Genomic DNA, 11,299 nt, shown 5'->3' with positions numbered 1-11,299 from the left:
GGTTTTGTTAGGGGGTTAGGGTTGGTGGTTGTTTGCTGTTTGGGAGAGAGTTTTGGCTTTGGGGCTTTTTTTGGGGGGGGAGGGCAGTGCTTATAGAAGAAGATAATTACAGCAACAAAAAAAAAAGCAACTAAACAATATAGCAAGTTTCCTACAAATTATGTAACACATTCACTGAAGTAGCATGATTCTACTTCCTCTTTTGCTTTATTCTAACTCTAAAGAATATATTTTTCAGCCATATTTTGAGCAGCTACCTTCCTAAAATCAACTTTTTCCATTCTAATATGCTCAGCTGGTTGAAAGAAGCCATGTATTTCTTGCTCTCATCCTCAGTCCAAATTAAAGTAAGTTTCTGCAGAAGCGCATTTTTATTTAATATAGGGAGAAAAAAAATTGTTCCTTTGTGTATAGATGGAAACAAAGCTTCCCAATTCAAACAAAATAATGGACCCTAGCACTTCTGCCATCTAAGACATGCAAAGGTACACTGAAATTACAATCTGATATCATAACTTAACGAGACATTGATGGCTGCAAGCCTTTTTCCTCAAAATAGCTTTAAAATAAATGCTTCAATGAATTGACATCATAAGTATACTCTGTTTAATCACTGACATCATAAATATACTCTGTTCTTTTCCAAGACTAAATGATCTATGTAGTACTTGATATGAAAACAAAATTGAGTATATCTTTTGCATACAGTGTCCATGTTTAACGTTGACAGTATTAATCCAGCTCTTCAGAAAGAACAGGAAGATTTTTAATGGTTAAATTTGCTAATCCATCATGGTAAGGCTCTCCTTGCTCCTCCCACTGGAATTTTCAAATATTTCAGTTGCTTTTTCCACGTTGTAACATCCTAATTTATGTTCTGGCAAAGATGTTATTTATTATGATTGGCTAGGATAACAGCATTATTTTAATTCCTGTTAAAAGATACCTTGTTGTGTTGAGAAAAATTAAAAAAAGAAGCAGTGCTGTAGTTTATGCCCACAAAAACTACACAATTTTGCACGGTACCTGTTCACAGACACAATGATTTGGTTTTTAATTTCTAAACTGATGAAGAATTGTCATATTTTACCTGCGATTTCATCTCATAAAGCGTAGCATCCTCTGGAGTTAACTGAAGTGCTTCATCCCACTTGTGAATAGCCTCTCGGTACCTGTAGTTAAAACAATATTACAGTCTCACTATATTTAAACATATTAGATATTTCTGTTCGTATCCTGACATGATTCTCAACAAAGTGCCATGGCATCTCACTAATATTAATGATTATTTTAATCACTTCCCTATAAGACATGCTGAATTGTTTTCAGGAACTAGCTATTTGCTCTTCTCACCAAACAGATGCTAAATAGTACTGTACAACTGGCCTCAAGTGAATTAGCAAGGAAGCCTACGGAAAGCAATGACTTAAAACTAGAAATCTTGAACTGAGTCAAATCCCTCCCATTGTCAAAATCATCCTTGGTAAGGCATAAAAAAGTATAATCTGAATACATCATGCCTTGCTACAGTTAATCTAAAATTTCAGTCTAAAAAGGCTGAAACACAGGAGTTGCCCTCCATTTCTGTCCTGTAAAACACTGAAGATACCTGAGTAACTTTAGTATATAAATCTACATAGGAAGCTGAAAGCAAACAGCTATACTGAAATCACTCGATTTTGGGAGGGTAGACAGTAGCTTTATGGTATGTCACCCTTCCCTAGGAAACAAGAAAACAGAAGACTTGACCAAACAAATAAAAAGTAGGTCTTTGTCAGAGGTAAAACTTGGACAAATGCATGCCAGGATTTTGAACCCTATTGAACATTTCTGGCAGCATAGTAAGATGCAGTTACAGGGGTGAAGTCTTGCAGCCCTAAAGGTGACCTTAGATTAACATTAACAAATCTGTGGGGTGCCATATGTTCTCTGAATGTTTCAAAATTCAGCATTGTATGGAGCTGCATATGAACTCCAATACTTAAATTAATCTCACTGCAAAGGTATAAAAAAAAGTTACTCTTGATAGATACACACATTGCACTTTTAATACAGCATAGATTAAACTAAAGTAATCCTGTGTGACCTGCCCCAGATTTTGTGGTCCTGCTCTGGCAGGGGGGTTGCACTCGATGATCTCCAGAGGTCCCTTCCAACCGATAATATGCTGTCATTCTGTAATTTTCCCACACACTTCACATGGAAACAATTTTTATCTTCCTCTATGCCCCATTCTTCCTTTTCTTTCCCTTCCCAGTTTTTCAGTGCTTTGGCTTGTATTATGCGTTCTGGTTTTCCAGAGCAGTCACATGAAAACTTGAGGAAGTTCTGAACTGATTGGGAACAGAATAATAGATTGGAAAGGCAATGCAACTGAAGTCATACTCTCATCATACTTCAGATATTATTAGTTTGCAAGTGACACTGATAAGCCTGATGCTTAATTGAGTGCTAAGCAAAGGATGTTTCAATACATTTTCACATTTCCTCAAAGTCTAGCCATCAGCTGTGCGTTTGTCATCTCAGCTCATTCTCCATGGGCAGGTGTTCATACTGAAAAAAAAATCACATTTTCTACATACGTCAGTAGAAGCCTTAGGTTGTCATTTAGTTAGCAAGAACTGCTTTTTGAGTAGAAGATTACAGTTCAATTCAAGACCTAGCACTGACATTGCACAATAAAACCTACATAAGTAAGGGAAGTACTCAGTTCAGCAATGACATCAGCAAACAGAAAGGAAAGAATGACACGGCTATTCCGCAAAGATAAAAGTTGTATTTCAAGAATCCTCATTTTTTTACTTCCACAGAGTGGACACCATTACTCAAAACATCAGTCTGAATGGGATAAAAACTCATAGCAAGAACATGTGACCTCTGAAGGGAGTGCCAAATATAAGTAAATATTCTCCCAAATCCCGTTGGATTTTGCTGCCGATTTGTCAAAAATCTGCCAACAGAATAGAGATGGGCAAAGGAAAAGAGGTCATCCCACAGAAATGCTGCGTGTGTTCTGGGTACGAGGCTCAAAGGGGATCTTGTCAAAGTGTAAAAATTCAAAATTTAGAAGAGGAGCAATAAGCAAAGAAGATGGAACCAGACCCTCCTCAGTCATACCCAGCGACAGGACAAGAAGCAAGAGGCACACACTGAAGCACGGGAAATTCTCTTTAAGCGTATCTTCCTTGCTGGAGATATCCAAAACCAAACTGGACAACATCCTGAGCAACTTGCTCTACTCAACCTTGCTTTGAGCAGGAGTTATAGCAGATAGGATACTAAGACATCACTAACATCAGTGATACCTGACTTAAGATGAAATATGATTATCTCTTGATGAAATGAAAGCAAATTTTGCCTATTTTTATTTAACTGCATAAGAAATCCCATAGCTCCTCCAAAGTACTAAAACTGCTCTCTTCAGACATATGACTGACCTCTGGGAGCTATACAGACTTGGCACATTTTACTACAGCTTGGTAAACTTTTGAAACAAACATCTCATGCTTACATTTCACTTTTTCAAAACCACTTCTGGGAAAATGTGATCTCTTGAACTCTTAAAATCATTAAAACAAATTTGTATTTCCATTAAAAATATTTAATTGGAGACTTCTGGGTAAACAAAACAAAACAAAACAACAAAGCCTGTTCAAGTTACAGAGACCTGGTTTTGAATAATACATATATATTAATATAAAATGCTGAAACTCATCACTGCAGATCACACAGGATTTAAAATGCTGTGTCTTTACTCCAGCAGGTTTGCCACAGCTGATGCCAGACTGATACAGGGCATACTGTGAGTGACACTGAAAATATTGAAAGATATATTGAAAATATGAACAAATTCAGACAAAATAAGGCAGACCTGCAGGAGAGAGGCAGAATACAGTGTCAGAAGAAGGGATGGGGCAATATAACTTCTGGGAATTCTTAAAGACTTGGAGGGAGACTCCTACAATCAGATGTTAAAGGAGGATGGGAAAAAAATGTGTTTAGAGAGAGGTAAGGAAGGGAAGAGGAAAACATATTTTTAAAATATGACTAATTGCAAAATACTCATATCATAGAGGCTGAATGTGAATAGTCTATGGCCATCAGAAGCATCAGCTAGCACAATTTTAATCTAGTGTGGCATCAAGTTCAGACCTTGGTGAAAAATAGAGAAAAAGAACTCGTCAGTAATCATAAAGAGTACATAAAGGGAAAGAGAAATGAAAAGCAAAGAAGTTGCTTGCATGAATAGACTTCCCTTTTTAAGCCGGGAGATGGTGCAGGGCTGCACTGTGGGAGAAAAGATTCAAAGAACTCCAGGTGTTGTAAGGTGAGAACATCTTCCTCAGACACAGGAAAATGTCTGTTACAAATGTACTGCTTTGTGAGAATACGGGACTGGCTTTAAAGTGCAGTTTTGGATTCTGGCGTTTCCAAAGTGATGACATGGATCCTTTACATGGAGAGCATATATGTCAGCAAAAGAAAAGAAGCCAAGATAGAGGAAACTGGAAGGAAGATGTAAATATTGAATGTGGCTGTCCAATCTGAAACCCCAGTCTTACCAGTTCTCAGCCCATATTATTAAAATACCACTTACATCTAAGTTCACTCACTTGTGTGCTTGCACTCTCTGTCACTCACACACAGAGAGAAACACAAGCCCTCTCTCTCTGCAAGTGGGTTAATGGATTAGGGAGCCCTTGGGCAGAGTTCTTTGCCTTAAACACCTAAACCTGACCACAGTTCAAGGCTGAGGACTGTTTCTGAGATTCCACTAAACCAGCCAGGGGATGGTGTCTGTTTTGCCCATGCACGTACATGCATTTTAATGCATGCTGTAGTGCTCCTCTCAACAAGTATAACTGGTGTCAAGCTTGGGGGATGCAAGGGGATGGAGTGTGTTGTATTTACCACTCATCTCCAAGGAGGCTTCTAAAAATCGTTGAGACATACAAGAAAGTTCCTGTGTCAGGGGTGGAGACCTTACTGAATAAGACTGGTCTGGTCGTTATCTTTCATAGCTATTAGAAATACTGCTCTCTTAGGTAAATTCACATCTCTACAGAAAGGAGACTTTGCTTATGCCCCTATTGTATGCCGTAGCTTTTGCCTTTCTGACAAAAACTGTTCAAGAAACAAGTACTCTTAATGCTCTGTTTTCACTCTGATTTGAATGAAGAATTTGAAATCCTTGAGGGTAAGATTTCTGAGGAGTAGCTGAGGCCACTTGGTTTGTTCAGCTTGCAGAAGGTTGAGAGGTGACCTCATCACAGTTTACAACCTCCCCATGGGGGGTGGTGCAGGAGGAGGTGCTTGTCATCTCTCTTTCGTGACCAGCAATAGGTCATGAGGAAACGGGATGAGCTGCATCAGGGGAAGCTCAGATTGGACATAAGGAAAAAGTTATCCATTGAGAGAGTGAGTGGTCAGTCTCTGGAACAGGCTCACTAGGGCAGTGGTCACGGCACCAAGCCTGTCAGAGTCCAAGTCTGCATGGTGCTCTTAGTTACATGGTTTAGTTTACGGTAGTCCTGTGAGAAGCAGGGAATTGGATGGTCCCTCCCAACTTGAGATAGTCTATGATTCTGTGACTTCACGATTCTATGAAGGAAACTAAAAAGATTAAAGGAGAATGAACTGAATATGGCTTTTTTTGTTTAGCAGCTTCAGAGTCCTGTACCCAGTTGAATTTTTACCATAAACTACTTCCTCTGCTGGGGTAGGGTGGCAGGGAGGTGGATGGCACTTTATAGAAGCATCTAGAGAAGAACAGTCAAAAGGAAATCATTTGCGTAAGTGCACACATAAAATCCTCATCCATAGTTAGTGCCATACAGCACATTTAATCTCATTTGTCACCTTCACAAGACTGGTAGGTCTTTAAACACATCAAGTGCATCAGTAAATGCTCTTCTGAAGTCTGAGCAACTCCATAATTATTTTTTTTTTTTTTTTGTTACTGCGGACAATTCTGACACTAGTGATGAATCATCACTGAAACTCAAAAGCATAGCTATTTTGTGGTAAATAATGTGTGACAAATCACTTCCAATTATGCATGGAGAAAGTTAAAATTGACTGCTTTACTATCCACTAAAAACATCAATAAAACATTTTAATTTAACAGGCTGATCTAGGTATTGCCACGCTCATTACCACAAGTAAAGAGGTGGATGATAACTCTTCAGTGGTGCCTGATCACACACATATTCTTGCCCCACATTAACGGAGAGAGAAACACAGATTTGTTCTAACTGCTTTTCAGATAGTTAAACTATACTGAACTGACAATTAGGTAAAACAGCATGTGCATAGCTAATGCATATCATTTCAAAGCAAAAGTATTCATCAGAGTTACTATCACTACACCTCTCAGTAACAGGTCATTGACACCTGGACACTAGCAGTGCATATAGTGAAAATAAGTCTGATTTATACAGCTCTCTCTTCTATGCAGCAAAGTTCTTTTACAAGTAAATCAGCTGAATACACCAGAAGATCAAATAGCTACACATACACTTCTAATGAGAAATATCATTTCATCACATTCCAAAAAAAAATCACTACCTATCATCATGCTAAACTACAGGTTCAAGTTTTTAACTTTTAAGTTCCACTCACCATTTTCCTGATTTTTATTTCAGCCACACATGTAAACATGGGAACTTTTTCTCATTACATCTATTAGTCAAATACACTTCTGAAAATGCCTTTATCAAATAAAAGGTAAGAAACTTAATAGTGGAGAAGGATGATCTTGTAACCAATATCCAGAAGTGAAAGCCACAATATCAGGGATACGGTACTGTCTCTGGCACTGACATCCTCTCTCACATGAGAATAACATTTTATCTCCCCACACACAATACAGAAAAGTAATCTCACAAAAAATATCATTCGCTACTACTTCACAATTATTTTACTGAGACCCAGAAATGGAATATGCTGCAGCAAATAATTTGAAGAACAAATGAAAGAGGAGTTAATGCAACACAGTACCAGATAGCAACGGAGGGTAAACAGTGCCTACACCTGGTAGCCTGCCATAGATGTCCTCCACAAACATCATTTTATATTGAATGGTGAATAACTCATTCATGATCTACCCCACTCAGATAAGGCGCCTTTCTGCAAGAAGACAATAAAATTTGCAGCATGAATGTAACACATCCAGCTGCTCATCAACTCTCTTGCTGCTAACTAAGATGACTTTGGTCCTGTGACTTGTGGACTGGCACTACTAGTGTGCAGCACTTCAGGGTGCTGTCCTCAAGGAGTGCTTTGGAAAGCGTGTGCTTTTGTTTATTCTTCAAGAATGAAACAATCACTTCAGCTATGACTAATACGAATTATATCGCTGATTGACAAGCAACGGTTGAAGCAAGACCATAGCATGTATGTTCTTTTAAAAAAATGTTTATATTCAGGAAAAATCCAAACCAAGTGGCATACTACTGAACAAAACCTTAGTTAAACATGCCAGCCACTAGCAAAATTCTAGTAACTGGGTGCTCTGCAGTTTTGTTTCTGGACTTACTGCAGAATCTCCCCTGACCTGGTACTTCTACATCATGTTTTATCCCTGGAAATCTGGATTTGATATGGAACCTGTGCTACAGAGACGAATTTACTTACGTGCACTAAGATTATACCATGAAGAATGTCAAAAGCTCAAAGAAATACACTGCTAATCATAAAGACTTTGTTATCTTTGCAAATGATCCTACAGAAATGCTCAAAAAAGTCAAAATTACTCATTTTATTTGACAAGTTCAGGCTGTGGAAGTACTGAGACCTTTGCAGTGTATTTTTTAAGTGAGAATGGTGAGACCTATTGTCTGGTCTGCTCACGGCACTTTGACATCTCCTTATTTAATTTGCTGCTGCAAAAGGAAAGACTAAAACCTTATTAATTGGTCTAATTTACACATCAAGCAACAAAGCCACACAGCTATTTATTTAACATGGGCGAATGTGTACAAGCTCAGACAAAACATAAAAGTGTTCCAGTTGAAACCATGACATTCCTAAACCAGTACCAGATTTAGATATGTAGATTTTTTTAGTGAAATACTGAATAATAAATAACTGCAAATCCGTAAGAATTTAAACCCAATAGTGTCCATTTGCAGAAGAACAGTATTTAGACGAGCATTTTTTGCACATCTTCAGGGTGGATGGAGAAGAACCCTAGCTCCACCTACTGGATCAGCTACAAAAAAGTTTGTAGTTCGAAAACCGCACAGGGAATTGCAAAGCCTGCAACTCAATTGTACTGAAGATATTTGTCTGGCAGAAGTTTTTCTTCTTCTCGCTGTTGGCTTGCAACATGTTATATGTTTGAGGACATTACATTTAACTGTTTAATCTCGCCTAAACACATTTTTAAGCTTCTGTCCACAGCTACAGACTACAGAATCACAGAATTGCCCAGACCTTTAAAACCTTGGGTCCAACCACTAATCAAACACCGATAACTCCTCGACTAAACCATATCCCTAAGTGCTGTGTCTACCCCACTCTTAAATAGCTCCAGGGATGGAGACTCCACCACCGCCCTGGGCAACCCATTCCAATGCCTGATAATCTTTTCAGTGAATAAATTCTTCCTAATATCTGATCTAAACCTCCCTTGGTGCAACTTGCAGCCATCTCCTCTTGTCCTATTGCTTGTTTCTTGGTTGAACAGACCAACCCCCACCTCGCTACAACCTCCTTTCCTTTCAGGTAGTTGCAGAGAGCAGTAAGGTCTACCCCCAGCCTCCTTTTCCCCAGGCTGAACAACTCCAGTTCCCTCAGCTGCTCCTGTCAGTAAAAAATATATTAATTACAAACTGATGTGTTCAAAATACTGAGGCTGAGCATATGAACTTTTATCCTTTTGTATTATGCTGGATTTAAAACAGTGTAGGACTATCAGTACAAAAAACTTAATCTGGATTATGGTTGTTGGGTTTTAGTTGTTCTTTTTGAATTCCAGCATAGGTGAGCACATCCATCCTAGTGTCTCAACTTGGATAATCTGCGAGCATTGTCAATTTCATGTAAGCAAAACCAGTTTCTCCTCTGGAATATTCTCCATTCTTTCCACTAACAGACAATATTGTTTCCCAGAAACCTCTGTGTACATCTAAATATTTGTTCAACTGCTCCTTCCCACACATCAGAAGAGCACTCAAATGTGACACTTCTTCCACACATATGCTTTTTCTTTCTGTTCTGAAATGCAGGATCACTCATTCACAAGCCATCCTCAAAACTGCCTAATGATCAAGTTTCCAGGTCAAAATTTCCTAAACCATGTCTTCCACAATAATAGACTCACCAGGATAATCAACTTAGTTCAACGTTAACTTCTGGTAGTCTCCCCATCTTTTAATACTTTCCATTCTTTCCTTTATTTAGCCTCTTGCTTCTTCCCATATCTTTTTTGTTTCAGGATCTTCTTCACTCCACAAGTAACATCAACTAAAATGCCACCTTTGTTACCCTCTAGTGCTCAGTCTTTGCTTTTCCACCGAGTTTCTTCAGTGGAAAAGATATCATCCTTTTACCTAAATGCTCCACAACGCAACTGAAATCTTTCTTTAACTGTTATTATGCTTTGATATTTCAGGAAATAATCTACATTAAGTATTTAAAATTTTACGTAAGTCTGCCTATTGTTGTACAAGTGTATATGCAAGAAATCGATCATGTTAAGTCTGAAACACAATTTCAGCAAACACTTTCTACCAGAGAGAATAAATATTTCTTTCAGTATGTTTCCTCAGGTTCCTTGTAATGACATGTCAACTGCTCCACCTGTTTAGGTAATACAAGCCTGTTGAGTTTGGCCTCTAATATATTGGAAGTTCCTTTACTATTTTTTAAGAGAAAGATGTGCTTGCAAGTTATACAACCTGACAGCATCATACCACCATAACTGCCCAAATTGTACAAAATGTGCTAGAGCAACTGATGGAAACTACCGTTCTAAGTTAGAACTTCTGTTAAGCCTTAGATATAAGTCTATTAACACAAAATGCGACAAGCCTCCCAAAAGCTGCATTTTAATTTCTTGTTACTTGTTTTTTGTACCTGTTACAAGACATTCAGTGTTTCTCAGTAGCTTTCCCGATGAGATATAGTTCTCAATTAAATTCTCAACAACATAAAACCTTATGTTGCTACTTATGGACGGGCTAAGCGTTTGTACTGTTTTGTAACTAATAAATAAAGGAAAACTGAACCTCTAAGAAAATAGCAAGATATTAAAAGAACCAAAATTTACCTGCTGATCAAAATAAATACGCAGCAGTCCATCTCTCTGCCCTAAATTACATATGACAGATTTGCTGCTGCTCAAAATTTATTGCACTTTACATAAAACACAAAGCCAAATAATTTAAAAAGAACACCAATATCCACAGAGAAAAGATACACAACCACAACACAAAATACAAAGAAGGTAAATGTAGAACAGGTGACAGGAGTGGAAAAATTCATAAATTTCTGTTTAAGACACGTAAGTACAGTAAATATTAGTGGATACCAAAAGCAGAATGAAAACATTTTAGAAATACTTCAGTTTAAAAACATAATCTCTATATCCTGAAAATATAGTGTTCTGTTCCAGTGTTAAAAACAAAGACATCAGTAGTCTCTTAATTACTGTATTCTGTGTATTCAGCTGCTAATATTTATTTAACTGACTTCTGTAGCTACAGCATCAAAGGTATTGATTAATACAATGGCAGCGTGCTTAAAACTGATTTAGCTTAACTTGGTTTAAACTTAAAGTCAAGTTTAAAGGGCTTTAAAATTTTATTCAGGAATTACAGAACCCAGGAACATAAAACGATGTACAGAAATGAAACACCATCCAAACAGTGAACAGTAAAAAGTGGAAACTGTATTTAAATACTTGAAAATGAGCTTTTTCTCAAGGAAATTTTGTATCTATTTTTTATTTTTTTAAATCAGACCAGACTACACACACAGTGTGTTTATTATCATATATAAACATGCAAGTTGTTCTCCATATTGCCCAGGGAACCCGCTTTTAACATGAAATTTCTTAACACAATAATTTTAATATCATAGAGTGCTAGCTTATTATGGAATTGTTTCTACCAGAAAATGATGTTATCTCTGATCTGTGACAATGATTAAAGCAGAGATGCTCATACAAGTGAAGTAAGGGTACAGATTCAGATGTAAAGCATTCTGAAGAGTTTAAAGGGACTACTCCTGGCACTGCTTTTTCTCCCCTCCAGAGAAGATCTAGCCAAATTATTTAGATAATGCGTACTTTATA

At 37.6% G+C, this 11,299-nt stretch overlaps 1 protein-coding gene across 1 annotated transcript in view; it reads right to left on the bottom strand.

Annotated features, from left to right (window-relative positions):
* Positions 1 to 1,090: 1,090 nt before the first annotated feature.
* Positions 1,091 to 11,299, bottom strand: part of LOC104271978 (tetratricopeptide repeat protein 33-like) — a gene marked incomplete at its 3' end in the record, with an annotated part of 11,060 nt that continues 851 nt past the window's right edge. The window contains exon 2 of the mRNA XM_009866837.1: positions 1,091 to 1,172. Coding sequence (XP_009865139.1) covers positions 1,091 to 1,172 — 82 coding nt within the window. The remainder of the gene's footprint in view (positions 1,173 to 11,299) is intronic.

Source organism: Apaloderma vittatum, unplaced genomic scaffold, assembly GCF_000703405.1.
Source record: "Apaloderma vittatum isolate BGI_N311 unplaced genomic scaffold, ASM70340v1 scaffold32903, whole genome shotgun sequence".
In the NCBI taxonomy this organism is placed as follows: Eukaryota; Metazoa; Chordata; class Aves; order Trogoniformes; family Trogonidae; genus Apaloderma; species Apaloderma vittatum.
Note: the sequence above shows the minus strand (reverse complement) of the source record. Positions and strands in the feature narration are given on the sequence as shown.